Source organism: Ambystoma mexicanum, chromosome 11 (assembly GCF_040938575.1).
Source record: "Ambystoma mexicanum isolate Mex_15411 chromosome 11, UKY_AmexF1_1, whole genome shotgun sequence".
Lineage (NCBI taxonomy): Eukaryota > Metazoa > Chordata > Amphibia > Caudata > Ambystomatidae > Ambystoma > Ambystoma mexicanum.
In genome coordinates, this window is record NC_090934.1 from 1,023,291,927 (window position 1) to 1,023,307,373 (window position 15,447).

A 15,447-nucleotide genomic window follows, 5' to 3' on the forward strand; every position below is an offset into this window, starting at 1 on the left:
TTTATATGATGGAACTAGTGGTCCTTGCCCAGTGGTATGACAGCAGGGGGGACAATTTGCAGGCTACTTGCCAGCCATAAAGAAAGACTTGCCACCTCAAATCTTTTATATACAGCTCACCATTTATACTTGCAAAGAGTCACTAGCCAGTGGCTAGTGGGTGCACATTTTGCCTCCTGGATTAAGGTTATCACAATTCCAGAATTTGGGGGGGGTTAGATGGATGGCAGGGATCTGGATCTACCATTTGCAAGAGGGTGGGGGAGGAGCTTGTGAAGTGCTGCAAAGCGGCTGTCTAAGCAGTTAATAGGAGTGTGTTGGGATGGTCCCATGGGGCTGTGCCTGTGAGAGCTTGTAAATTGGGGCTGTGTCAGTGGGCGAGATTTGCCTTTGCAGGGATGGTTAGGATAGGTCAGTGGGGACAGGTTGGCCACAATGCATATTAAGACTCGATAGGGAGGAGCTAAACCAGCTCCTGGGTTTCCAGCATTAACCAGTGGCTAGGAGCTAGTTCTGCAAATCTAACTTCACCATGAAATACAAAGATATAATATTGTCTATGTTTTATGACCCCTTATCTATTTTACTTGTATTGCGCACAAACCCCAGAGGTATCGAGGCGCTTTTAACTTAAGTATACGGTTACAGTAAGTGCTTCAGGTTCCAGAAGAGGAAGCGTAAGAAGTGAACTACATAGTGGGGCATGCAGAAGATAATATAACATATGGCAAGTGCGAAAGTGAAGTACATGCTGATCACATCCATTGAGCTTGACCCTATGCCTACCCCATGTTGCAGGGCAGCAGCAGCATACAAATGCTAAAGTCAATCAATGGGCAAATACATGGTGCCTACGCTTTAAATGTCGCACAGATGTGTTTCAATGTTTATTTATAGATTATCCCAGATGCAGAGTTAAATTCACATAGGTTTTTTGTTCAGCATCAGTTGACTTGGGGAGCTAACAGTAGCTCCTGGTACCTGTTGGTGTCAAGCTTACCATGCTCTTCTAGGCCCTATCCAGGAGCTAAATATCCCCCCAGATCCCCTTCAATTTCGAACCCTGCAATCTCTGAGCATTCAGATTTATAAATGTTGCCAATCCTGCACTGGATAATTATGGCTAACCCAGTTTGGTGTTTTTTATGGATGATACTGCATAAAGTTGATGTTTCTTACCCCCTGCCCGGTTATCACTAAGCAAATCCACTAAATGGTTCAAAACTGGGGGGAGCCGTGTAGCTCCTGCTTATAGCCCGGAGGACCTTAGTAAAACAGGTAACAAGAGCTTCCTACACACCAAGGCAACTAGGAAATCTTAATGAACATAAGTAAAGAAAATACGATTGCATTTAATGTGAAGGTTTGATATGCAGCATTCGACACCCAGGAGCAGCCTTTAGCTACTGCGCATCTAATCCAATTTTGAGCCCCTGAGCGAACTGCCCTTCGGTACTGTCATCTCTGCCAGTTGGCAGGCCGCAAAATGTGTACTGTCCACTAATGAGGAGAAATTCATCCCTGCTGAGTAAAAAGGAGCATATATGGAAAAATGGCACTCCTAGTGAGTAACTTTTTCCTGGCTAGTATCGTGCTACCCCTGTGGATTGACACTGCTGTGAAAATAGCCTGGTAGCAACGTTGACAATTCGGTGCATGTTGTCTTTATTGAGGCTCTCTTGCCTGCTAGTCATTCTAGGAAATTATCCTTGAGGACCCTTAATCCTAAAACAGATATGATGGCCGTACCTGCCATTTCTGTATATTTTTTCTCTATTCAGGGCAGTGATGCGTGCCTTATTGCTAGTGTAAAATAATGCTAGTAAATGCAGAGTTTGTTTCCCAATTTAAAACCGTTTTACAACAGTTCGGATTGCTTACGAGTCTTTGGGTGAAACGTTTTAAAAAGGAGTGGTTCAAAGTATAAAGGTGCTGTGACAGCAAATGCATAAAGACAGCGCAGCAAGCCATCCAGAAGGCACCTCTCCTTCTAACAAAAGGCCAGTGCAAGGACTTACCATCAGTTTCGTACATCGGACCTTGGCATTACTGATGCGATTCCATAAACAAATTAGAAGGCAAAAAAAAGAAAATGTGCACTTGCCACTAGCCATCGGCAAGATACAATTCACTTTCGGCGAATAAGAAATAGTGTGCTGTGTGTACCGTGAACTGAAATTTATACTAGGGCGAGTGACTTTTTAAAAGAGGTATGCAACGTGAAATATTTACCACTGCTTCGAAGACAACACTCAGTCCCAGCTGATGCTAGTCGAGATTCTTCCTGGGTGCATCATAGACCACGCTGAAACTGCTTGCTACAAGGCCAACGAAGCCAGGAGGTGCCAAGATTGCTTACAATCAAATCAAAATAAAGCGAGGGCATTACTAGTGGACGATCAAAGAGCTCTGATGTAAGAATCGGGTATTAATGAATAGGCAATTATGGCAGCTTTTAGAAATTTAGTAGCCGTGTCGTAATTTCTTTGTATTATAAGTGGAAACATTGAAGCCAAGTTGAAAGAGGGAATGTAGTTTCGATTCTCAGATGATAAATAATGCGGAGACTAGAGAGAAAAAAAAATTGCCGAGATTTACACTCAATTGAAACGTGTTATTTTTTATTTTTTTATTTGTTTTAATCAAATAAATGATTTTTACAAAACGTTATCTGCAGTAATAAGTTAGCTTTCAAGTTTATTTAATTCTCACGGATTTAGCTTGCGTTTTCAGCCGACCTGCGGCCCTTTGATTTTTTTGTTGGTCCGATACTTTGTGTTGAGCCCTTATTCAAGGGTTGTTTCAAGTTGACTCAACGCATGTTGGAGGATTTTTGTTGTTGCCGTTAGCCACGTCGGCCTATCACCGCTGATCATCCTTTGACCAGCAGCAAAGTTCTGGCTCCAGCGATGGATCAGAAGCAAAGTATAGTGAGTCCTTAATTTGTCTGTTTCCCTGCAGCTGAGGAGAAGATGCCATATGGTTTCCTTTTCGTTTGGGTTGCGACATAGTCGACAATTACTCGTGTCTGAAAGTCCTCTAATAGCTTTGATCTCATTCGTTGGGAGCAGGTTGAGCCTTGCTCTTAGGAGGCAATTTCTGACTGGTCTGTTCGGGAATTGTTTTATATAGCCCTGAAGTTCGTACATTTTTTTTGTATTAGGCGGTAGGTGGTGAGTTAGTTTGTTTTCTGATGCTTTGTCCAGGGTCTGTATCCAGTCGAGCTCTTTAATTTTCTTCTGGATCTTTGACGGATTTGAGAGCAGTTCCTCTTTGTCGCTCTCAATTGATTTGAGTAGTGCGAGCATTTCATTCCTCCAACTTTGTAGCACCCTATTTGTGCCCGTATCCAGCTCGGATTTTATTAGTTTGTACAGAATAGGGCTCGTCGGTAATAGACATTTTCTGTAGAGTCTTAAGGAGTTACAGTTCATTGTCCCTTGTAAGGACAGTAAGCTCAGTTCTCTACAGATTGAGGCGTGGAGGAGGGCAACCCAAGCACTGTTTTCCAGTAGTAGCCTTCCAACTTTGGCCAGATGACGGACGGTAACTGCAACATGGCTTCCGCTCCATAGGTTATCGAGGGGACTGCTTTTGATTTATAAAAGTTTAAGGCTGGGATTGTTGAAAACCGTCCGAACTTTTGGTAAATGGCTTTGCCTTTGGTGGCTAGCGTCCTGATTTTGTATAGAGTGCTTCCTGCATGGCTAGATCTTTTTTGGAACTGTCCAGAGTTATGCCCAGATATTTGAAGCTCTGGACCTTTTCAATCGGCGACGATCGATAGAACCAAATGGTACTGTCAGATTTCTTTGCTGATCTTTCAAAGATTACAATTTTAGTTTTCCCCTTGTTTACTTCGAAGTTATTTGCTGTAGCGTAAGAGAAGGTTGTCTAGCTGGCGTTGTAAACCAACTGGTGTCTGATCGATTAAAATTAGATCGTGAGCATAGAGGAGTCTACTTATTCTTTGATCCCCTAACTTTGGAGGGAACGATCTAACTGATGCTTCCGAAAGCTGGTAGTCTCCAAAGTATGCCAGAAAGATTGATGGGGCCAATGGGCATCCTTGCTTGACTCCTCCGTTTGTCGCGATGGATGATGAAAGTGAGCCTTTACAGTTTAGTCGGACTCTAACAGTAGTGTTCGTGTGAAGGGCTTTGATGGGTTCCAAGATTTCTTTTGGACAGGACCAAGCTTTGAGTTTGTTCCATAGGAGTGACCTGTCAACTCTGTCAAAAGCTTGGGTGAAGTCTATGAACGCCAGGTATAGCCCAGGACCCCCTTCCATCGTTCTACTTTTGAGCACATTTAACGTCAAGATGTTGGCAGTGGTTCCCATACCTTTCTTGAACCCGGATTGAAAATGGTCGTTGCATGGGGCCTCACTGGCAAAAGATTGAAATCTTCTCAACAGTAATGAGCCATAGACCTTTCCAATTGGATCAAGCAAGGCAATTGGTCGGTAATTTAGTGGGTTGTTGGGATCTCTTTTTTTGTAAATGGGGATAATGGTGGCAGGCATCCACGATGTTGGTATCAATTTAGACTCAGCGCATCTTGCGAAGACTTTGCTGATGAATGTTGTCCACTCGGCAGGGAAGGCTTTCAGATCGATGTTGGTAATACCCTCCGGTCCAGGAGCTCTTCAATTTTTCAGGCTGGTTATTAGCTCAAAGATTTCTTCTTTGTCGTCAAGTTTATCCCAAATGCTGGAGCTTGCCAAGGGATTAGGTGTTTGGCTGACAGACGGGAGTTTGAAAGTTTCTTCGATGTATTTTTTCCAAGAACTTTCACCGACTGTGTTTTGGATGCTGGTAGCCTTCTTCGTTGATGTGGGGTTTAATAGCAACCAAACTTCTCTCGGATTTTTGTGCAGATAGATTTGATAATTGCTTCTGAGTCCTGTTGGTATAGGTTCAATCGATGGGTTCGTAGCCATGCATGGTAAGTGGTTTTAGCGTCATGCCTGGCCTTTTCCACTTTATCACGGTTTAACTTTAGTGTGTCTCTCAGAGCTTTCCGGTAGGTCCGTCATTTTTCAACTACCATCGTGTTGTAAGTGTGGCTTTTGGACTCAGGCGGTGCGTGCATCTTTAAGCAAGGCTTATTGTACGCTGTTAGCAGTGGGCCATAGTCGGTCTTGTTAGGTTGGTTCTCGGATTTCAGATTTTTATAGTTAGTCGTCAAATTGTTATCTTTTGCTGAAAGTCGAAGTCTATTTCCTTGCGTGTTCAGTTCTAACTGAAAATCCAGTTTCTCCACAGGGTCGGTCAAGCTCTTCCAAGTAATGGCTAAGAGAATATGGTCACTAGCCTTCGTTTGGATTACCTCGAAAGATGTAATCAGGTCCAAGAAAGTTTTCGAGGTGAATATATGGTCGATTGTAGATTCAAATCGTGACGTTTGACCATGTCGGAGGACGTTCCGTGTTGAGAAAGACCATGTCAAGATTTTGTAATTTTCTGGAGTTCATTAGTTTGTGCCACAGTACCCCTCTGTGGTCAGCTGGCGTAAGGCTTCTTTTGGGTTTTTGCAGGGGAGCTGCTGAATTTAGATCACCGCATATCAATAGATTTGATACTTGATGGACCGCCAGGATTTCATCAATGGCTGTTTCAAGTTCCTTCAGAAAGGTGCCGGGTTCGATTTTTGCCGGATTCCATTAAGTATTTAGGATGGCCATCGGTGTAACTTTAGTTTCCAAGTCGCTATCCTGTTTATGTGTCCATGTTAGGAGAACTGTCAGCAAAGACTGATTGGCAGTCAGTACTTTCATCAGCTTTAATCCATGGCCTATACGGATAGCCGTTAGTAGTCCCGATGATGGGCGGCCCCTTATGCTCTTATTCGTTGGAGCCAGGATTATTTCATAGCCGTCCAGTGAAGGTTGTTCCACAAGCCATGTTTCTTGTAGACATAAGATGTCAAAATCACCCAGGTTGACGTCTCCTGTAACTGTTGAATGGTGGAAGCCCCTGGTGTTCCAGGAACCCAGTCTTATGGTATGCAATGTAGGAGTTTGAAGATCCCTGTTGCCGTGAAGTTGGGGCTTGAATTGCTATTTGTTTTTTTTTGCTATAAGGGCTTTAGGCAGACAGGCCCAGAGACCCGAGACAGACAGAGGTTTTGTTCTGGTCTTTTCGTCAGAAGGAGCAAGTTGGACTTCTTGTCTGATGGTTTTTTCTAGGAGAAGAGGAGTTGTGGATATTTCCTTCTCCCGTTGTGTAGTGGCCCTGTTTGCTCTTGCATCAGTCTTTTCTCGTTCTCTCGTGTGGTTCTTAAGGGTCTTTCTTGTTTACCTGTTTACTCGATGAGACCGTGAGGGCTCTGTGGGTGATACGACTCGTGTATCACATTGGGAAGTTTGTCTATTTTCTTTCTGTTCCGCGAGATCATATCCTAATCTAAGCAATTCGTCTGCCTCTTTGCTTAGTAACTCTTTGGTCGTTTTAGATGAAATATGCAGATAGGTTATTGCTCTGCCGTTTTTATGGCTTGGGTCCACAATCTTCAGGTCTTCAGTTGTTATTGCCCTCAGATTGGGAACATAGTGGAACAGGGTTAGCACATATCTTCTATTTAGGATCACATCATCATGATTTCCTTTAATTTGTTCTAATTTTAGACGCCACCTCCATTCCGGCGTTGATTTTATTACTCTATGGTATTTTTCTGTTTGCGATCGATGTCGATGCTCGGGCGCAGGTCTCTTGTGCGAACGTAAATAGGTTGGCGAACGCCTTGTCTCCTTCTCGTGGTTACGGGTTTCTCTGAGCGTTTTTATTACGTATTATTTGTAAGTGCCATGGTTGTTTAACCATATTTTAAACATTACATTTTGCAAAAATGGGTTAAGCTTTAAGATGTATTAATATTGCCTAATTGTTTGTTGTGATCAAAATTGGCACTCGTAGCGACTGACAAAATCGAGTACAAGTGTGTTGTGTGCATGCAGCGAACCTGGAAGGCAAATTACTTAATGCCTGGTGTACCCACTGAAAGAATGATAGGCGCTGTGCAGATATCAGTACAGAAGTTGTGTGATCAGAAACAATAAATAAACGTAAACTCAAACCTGTGCTTATATCCTGATATGCATGTTTTACCTAAAAAGGTCAATCTATCCCAGAATCTTACCTGCTTTGGTCACCCTGCACTGCCTCCAGTTTTCAAACGGCTGGACACTATTTAACATCTGCTTGTAATCTAGGAGAGACTGGTCAGCAACTACTACCAGGTGCTTGTTTTGACTCCCCCGTCAACTTGGGCGATGCAAATATGCCCATGTTGCATTAACTCTATTTGTTTGGGAATATGTAGCTAGTAGAAAAGAGGAATTATCCAGGGACATTTAAAGCACAATCCTGAAAATTTATGTATCTGGCTCATAGTGTGTATTGCCCTTTGACGGCAACTCCAGCCGCAAGTCTTGTTTTGTAATTTATGTATGCTAAACTGTGCAATACCATTCCTAGTCCCACGCAGCTATTGACCATATCATGTTTAGTTTCTCTGATATACTGGTCCGTGACAAATAATGACAAACCACAATGTTTATACCAAATCCCACATAACGTGAGCCAATAAAGCAGCCCTGCGCAGACCAGAAGACTTCAACAGTCTGATTTTAAGTGAATTGCTTTGTTGGAAAAAATATGTTAAGGATTCAGACTACGTGCAAATGAAGTGAATAAATGTATATGTTTAAAAAAATGCAAGTTTCATGTTATGCTGATCAAAACAATATTGAAAAATGTGGATTAGATTTGTGGGCGAGTTTTGGTTCCAAAAATTAAGTGTCTCAGTATTTCATGCGCCAAATGTTTTCTAGCCATACTTCCCTACATGCACAAAAGCCTTAAGACAGACAACACATACTTGTTTATTGCGATAGGACAGAGAGATTAATATGGGAGTCTTTGGCAAACATGTGGTGTGTATGACAAACTAGTTTTAAAGAGAAGTACAATAGCGAAAAAACAAATGTTGAACAGTGGTTGAGCATGTGGAGGAGTTGTGGCCTAGACTCTTTGAATTCTATACCAGCCAATTTGGAACAGATTGTGTTATATTACATTTATTATACTGTGCACCATTAGCATTGGCATGGTCTTCAGGTGCTCACGTGGTTCCGTAAGGAAGTGGGTTAATGAACGAAGAGTGAGTAGGATAGAGGTTGTGCTTTTCTGTTGGTGTTTGTGGAAGCAGGAGGAACTGGCGTCTGGCGATATGGTTTCTAGGTGTTTTGGATTGTGCGCACTGGGGTTATTGTGTCCGGAAGGGCAACGTCCTGTGGGTGGGACGTTTGTTTGCAGCACTTGTGGGTTGTGCGTTTTTGCGAGATTAGACTAATCCGTTGGATCGTATGAGGTAGGTGTGGGGTATGCCACAGAGTAGTCGGGAGACAGGAGGGTTAGTAATTGCTACGTTTGTTAAGTTTTATTGTTGAGATCTGGCATTTGTACTGTCATTGGGTTATCTTGGGTCTCCATTGGCATCGGCGGTGCCTATTTTATGTTGATCATTGCGAGTTGAACAGCCAGGTTGTTTGTCGTTTTCTGAAGGTGAAATGGTCTTCTGTCATGGTTATCTTTTGGAAATTGTGTTCCATTGGTTGGCGATTAGACATCCGAATGCAGTTCCTTCCAAGATGATGAACTGTCTCACAACAATATGTCACTGGATGGCGCTTCGCTGCCTCATGTGGAACTCTTCAAAAACAGAAGTAATCTTTCTCTCAGCATCCAATGCCATTCCCTCCCCCATCTCCTTCAGCATGACCATCGTGCTCCCTCACGCAAGGCTTACAATCTTCGGGCTCCTATTTGAAAATGACCTATGACTTCAACAATGCATCACTACCACCGACTGCTGCCCATATTAACCTCCTCAACATTAGGAAATGGTATCCCTTTCTTACTAACAATTCTGACCTCCATTCTTGTGCCCAGCAAACTGGACTACACCTTGGAGTACTCCTTCCACCCTCTAGACAAAGTCCTCAACTTTGCTATCTGCACTCTACAACCTACCAAGATCCTCTCCAACTTCTACCTACCAGCAACATGCTGGTTTGCTCTCCATGCACAGGCGCTCTGTGTTAAAGTTCCTTTTCTTAGTCTACAAAGCTGTCAATGGTCTTCCTCTGCAGTACCAGTCCTGTCTGGTTTTATCTCTGTAACTCACCATCTCGTTCCCTCTGATCCTCCCATACTCTCCTCTTTCTCCATACTTGCCCTGCTCCACTGAAACTCACTGCCCATAACAATCAAAGACAGCCCAAGTGTGGAGCTCTTCAAAGCTCGGCTTAAACTTCACTAAACTTGCTAAAGGGGGAGCTTCCTCTCCCCATTCTCCCTACCTGACCCCGCCACTGCCTGCAGTGACGCTTAATAATGTAATTATGTATATTTAAATTAGTGCGCCTCTTTAGTATGAAACACGTCCCCTTAGGTTAATGTTACCTTTGCAAATTTCCTGTTTTCTTATATACATTCTGTTTGTTTTGCCCCTGGTATATGTCCCAATATTTAAGCACCAACATAAAACTGTCTCACTTCTTGTTCTCAGCTTTATGATATGGCATTTATAACGCGCCTATACACAAGTGTTTATGTTTTATAGGCACCCTTTTGTGGGAATGCTTCCGCCATCTGTAAATGTGTGCCTTAAAGTAATTCTGGTCAAATAAATAAACTTCTTGAACACAGAGGCTTGGATCACTCAATCCAATCAACATATGCATTTGTTATTCACAAGAACTGGACTGATAAAAAACATGCAACTGTACCTTCAGGCTACGCCCAGACTGCACAAGTAAAAATCTCACTGCATTTGACTCTTTGTCGTCTCCCCCAAAGACTGTTAAAACACCCCGTGAGGCACTGCCCCTGTAATTCATGCAATAAACTGTAAAAGTTCTACTATATCCCAAAACAATGATTTGAACTATCAGCCTCCTTGGTGTATTTTGAAAGTGTACAGCTCACAAACATCAGCACGGCTGACTGCTCTGTGTGTGTAGTATAGTGTCAAGTACGTTATCAGACGGCCATTTAGCAAAACATGAAATAAGAGGGGATAGGTTCCTCTGTTCATTCCAGTGCTGATACGGAGCAGTTAGTAGTCAGTGCGCTGCTGAAGATGTAGCTCAACTGGTACGTTCAATGCATTCAGAAGGTTTTTAGAGTGAGTGATGGTGTTGCTCAAAAAAGCAATATCTGTTTGCAGACTTATTATTCAATATCACAAATAATATAGGGGCTACTTCATACTTAGGCAGTCTCCTTACACTACAAGTGAAAGGAGCCCAGTAGCTTCTTCATTTCTGACAATGCAACAGGAAGCTTTCCCTTCTACGTTTGGGTGCACCAGGAGCAAACAACTCGAGAAATAAGGAAGCAACGAAATTGACGCATTAGAAAGAACCTTTCACCCAATGGGCAAACTGACCAAAGAATACACACTGCATTATAGACGGCATACTGTTCTCAAGAGGCTGCTTCAGTAAGCACCACTGCCATCAAGAAAGACGTTTTTTTTAGCAAAGGCTCTATTAGAGCCGAATTGCTGATGCAGCAATGGGAAGGCAGACACGAAAGAATAGATCAATATTCGGCCTCCAGCGCAACGGTACATAAAACGGGCATGGACGGATAGCTGTCTCTTCAGATATTGTATGGTGATTCCAACAGACTAGTATGAAGTACTTCCATCAACATAACTGCTGAGGTGCGAGCTAGGTAGAAATTCCTAATTTATGTAGCCCATTCCAGTTAGTGAAATGTCTACCTGAACAAGCCTACGCCTTCTTATAAAACCATTCGGCTGGTAAGCCATGGGCGCTTATAAAACCATTCGGCTGGTAAGCCGTGGGTGCTTGTAATCCATTCTCTTCCACCCTTCTTCCCATTCTTACTAAAATAAATAAGTTAAAATCAGACCGAGCCCAGTAGTGCAGATTCTGCTCAACAGATATGTTGGTGATCTGAAACGCTTTTCAGGGGCCAATCAGCCAGATTGCAATCACCCATTTAAATTATTTGTCTACAGATGTATATAGCTAAGCCTTTAAAATTGCCCAATTATAATCAGTGTGCACAAAACATAAGGCAAGGTTACCAACTTAAAATATGTGAACGGGTCAACTGAAAGGCCAAATGTACACCCGCAAATCTCTACTGGACAGGAGTAGAATTCAGACTCAACATACTGTGCTGAACCAGCGCAAGCAAGACTACTGCATAACCTGAAGGCTAGGATCCAAAACCAGGAAATAAAAACAGATGGAAATGCTGAAACCACTGAGAATTTCAATAGGTAGCATTCTGATAAAACAGCTCCCATGTGCCATTGGAAAGGCGACATCCCATTTTTATCCTTAGAAGAATTAAAGTCTCAGAGTGGTTTATCTCCCATTTATATATGTGTTCTATTTTCGCTTGAAATATTCCCTAGCAAACTATGGCCAGGTTTCCCTGCTCAGCATACTCTAGCACCTCCAAACTTTGTCTGGCTGTGGGTGATAATAGACGCCCCCCTGATGGCTATTTGCAGTGCAGTATTTGTGGAAGATTTCCCTACTTGTGGGCTACACTATCAGGAGGAACTGATTGATTGTACGAAATTAGGGATGAACAGACATTTGTGCGCAGACCGAGGACATTTCTTTGAATTATGGACATAATCTTGGCTATTCCAAATTGCACAGGGCATATCACACAACTCAAAGTCTACACAAGATTTTTCCAGAGGTCCCTAATAAATGCACTCACAGCAACATGTCAAATGCCTGTTTCCTACATTTAGCATGGTTGCACAGGGCGATAGTGTCCTGTTGCGATGTCTTCAAGCTGATGGGCGAGATTGTGTGTCAGCCGGGTTGAGTTTACCACTCAGGCTTTCTGCGACCTCCCCAGCAGTTTTCACAGGTTAGCAGGGGAGGTCTTCTGTTGGCAAGGCCCTGGGTTGCTTTGGGCCTTTAGGTCCTGTTGCCATCTGGGCAAAACCTGTCGGGCATTGCATTTTGCAACTCTGCGAAAAATACTTACTGAGAATAGATTCCTCTGAAGTGGAGCAATAAGGACAAATGGGGTGTCCTCTGTTTGCTATAAATGACCCCCACGAACAGAGTATATGTGGCAACTCCTCTGACCCAACTTGATGCCACCAACCATTGTATTGAAACCCAAGTTGATTTTACTGGGCCTGGATACCACTGTCCCTACAATAATGTATTCCCTTTTTTCTCTTTCCATGCATTAGACTGGAGGCTCTGGCCCGATATGAGTTATTCTACCAAATTAAGCCATACCGCTGCATCAAAAATAGGTCCCTTCTGGCTACCACCCTAATCAACTTGAGGCTCGATTATTGCAATATTTTGCTTATTGGCAACTCGCAATCTAAATTCAGCCGCCTGCAAACAACACAAAATGGGGCCGTTAGGGCAATATATGGTTGTCACGAACCGAGGAAGCTGGCGGTTGTGGCCCCGTTGGCGCTTGAGCCGCCATTGATATTGCCGCCACGTTCCCAACCACCGTACTGTGACGGTCTAGTTTTTTCGGAGTACGCCGTCGCAAGCCTATTTCTTTGCGTTCAACCCGGAAGCCGACGCGTTGCAACCCTTCGCGTTTAGGCTTTCGGGTTAACACGCTGTTTTTCCTCTAGCTCTTGTTTCCCTTCCACCCTTCCTGCTTTCCGCCTTGCTAATGTTGTTCTAGTGCTCCTCTCTCTTCTTCGGTCTACTCCCCCATCTTATCTCCGCATTTATTTGCTGTATGACTTCAACGTACTTTATACCGCCCAGTGCACGTCCGCTGGAACGACCAAGGAACTACTCCACCGGAACCCTCATATTCCTGCAGTACTCCTCTACCATCCAACAAGACAGGGGTTTTTTATGCCATAAGGCTTTTTCCCCGGACCGGCCTGCTGCGGAAGGAGTGCCCCTCCTGGACCTCCTAATAACGGGTTCAGGGTGGCTTCCTCTCGCGGCCGGCCTTATCTGCACAGCAAAGAAAAAACACTGTGGAGGAAGAGGTTCGGAGCAAGACCGGAATCCAAACCAGGTGAGGAGGAGGATTGGGAGCAGGGGGATCAGGAATTGGAACCATTACAGCCCGAGCCTGATAATGGTTTAGCCAAGAATTACCATGTATCTACTTTTAGAAAAAAGCTACATTGGCTCCAAGTCAGACAGAGAATGCCACAATGCTGCTCCTCTACTTGGAAAAAATAATTTCTTGTACTCAACCTATCAGAGCCCTATGCTATAATGATTCTTACTCCCTATTACAACCTTATTTGCGTCTAAAAAAGTTCAGAGGCACCTGTTTTGAAGTCTGTGCGCCCCAGGAATGGAATATCCTTACTCAGGCTTGTAAACCTACTTCCTCACTCCATGCCTCCAAAAAGGCCATCAAAACACATCTCTAACCCTACTGATAGTACCTTTTCTATCTCTCATGCCTGACCTGTCCCCTCCGATTTACCTGTGCCTCTGTTATGGTTTGTGCTCTGAGGCCTAGGGGCATGTGGCGCTTGAAGAATTACAAATAAATACAAAGCTGGTGTTATGAGTGTGTGTTTGTTTGGTACAGCTACAGAATGTATATAGGTGGAGTGACACGGGGTACAGTACATTCCCCGTTCATCGATCCTGCTATTGTACTGCCAGACCGGCAGATCCACTTTTACTCCCTAAAAAGAGGTAAGTATTGCCCAAAAATAAATTAGGGAGTAAAAATACTCCCAACAAAAAACAGGAAGTGGACACAGAACCTTCACCCACACAGCTCCATGGATATATATTTGGACCATTAATGCATGTAGTGCTACAGGAATAAACTACCTGATCAGAAGTAAACATGTATCTTTTAATGTGCATGAATAACTAGGTGCAAAGAAATAATTATTACAAAAACATTTCCGTTTTCCAGTTAAAACGTATTTTGACTTTCTAATAAAAATACTCTTCGGGAATTGGACTGGCATTTTTGCTCCCTAAAAAGTCATTTTACTCCCAACTTTTTTTTTTTTTTTTAAAGGAGTAAAATAATCACACATTAATATTATCTGGAGCACTGTGTACTGCATTTAAAACCAGTTTTCAAAAAATAAAGAGACCAACAAAATGCACATAAGGCATGACCCCATCGTCCAGAGCGAACTGTCATGTACTCCACAAAAAAAATACAAGCAACAGGTCTAGACAAGTTTCAGCATCGCTGGGCCTCACCTTAGAGGTACATTTTAAACACAGCACTTAGGGGCCTATTTCTGGGACACGAGCACCACTGTGGGGCGATAGATTGACAAGGCTGGCAAGCGTTTAAGGAACGAGAGCTCCCATTGACAGCAGCACCCCGAGCGTTTTTTTTTTTTTAACTCATCTTAATTAGCGATGCACGTAATTTCTTTAAGAGTTGTAGTGATCAGATGTCCACTTCATATACTGTCCGAACCACCTTCAAAGCCAGGTTCAAAGTGCGCAAGCACTGGTCATGCATGAATGAACGAACCACTCTTCAATCGTGCCAGTGCATAAGTAACAGGTAGACACTCGTCCGAATCCGAGGGGGCACAGTTATTTTATCAACTGGCAGCTCCGCTCCAGTAACTCTTAAACACTCATTATAATAATTAGAATGTCCAGGACGTTCCTTGGCCTTCCGGGTAAACACACCTTATAGAACAGACTGCCGCATACTCAGTATTACAGCAGCCCATAGGCAGGCTCCCCTTCCCCCTCCCATGTTAGACAAGTCTGCCTTACTAGCGATCGTTCAAAGTACCCCATCTACCAAGTCGGCACCCGTTTCCACTGTTCAGCACCCGGGCCTCTTTCAATGCAGAACACTACAGTTTGCCGAGATTATTTGAGAAATTACTCATAACCTTTCATCCGTTGCCCATGGCAGCCCTCGGTTATTTGCCCAAGTCCTTGAGCATTGATCTCTACCAGACTCACCTTTAAACAGGTAATCATACTCGTCATCCCGGGTGCCCATAACTGCGGCTACGGCTCTAAATTCTCAGGTCGGAGAAGGGAAACGATGACAGCTCCGCCCTGCACCCACTGCAGCACTTCCGGACCCGCCCACAACCCGGATACACTACATCGACCAACTTCCGCTATGAGTCTCACCAATCTCTTCTTCCGTAAATTCCGTTGAGCAACAAAACCGCACTGTCAGCTGCCATCTTGAAGCAGCTTAAATTGAACATAATATTAAAAGAGATAGAACCTATTCTTCGACTGTTGCCCCAGTGGGCACCATCCTGGCAGTCGAAAACAAAACCAGCTCTAGGAAACACCTCTACTTTATGCAGGCATCTCATTTTGTTTGGGGGATTTGTGCCTTGTTTAGACTAGAGACCAACTTGCACCGTATAGGCGTCTCTACAGAAGTGCCGAAAACGGAAAAATGTACTCTGGAA

General features: G+C 43.5%; 1 protein-coding gene across 1 annotated transcript in view; it reads right to left on the reverse strand.

Annotated features, from left to right (window-relative positions):
- Positions 1 to 15,124, reverse strand: part of RAB11A (RAB11A, member RAS oncogene family) — a 295,563-nt gene extending 280,439 nt beyond the window's left edge. Inside the window, exon 1 of the mRNA XM_069624255.1 lies at positions 14,978 to 15,124. Coding sequence (XP_069480356.1) covers positions 14,978 to 15,017 — 40 coding nt within the window. The 5' untranslated portion in view covers positions 15,018 to 15,124. The remainder of the gene's footprint in view (positions 1 to 14,977) is intronic.
- Positions 15,125 to 15,447: the final 323 nt, after the last annotated feature.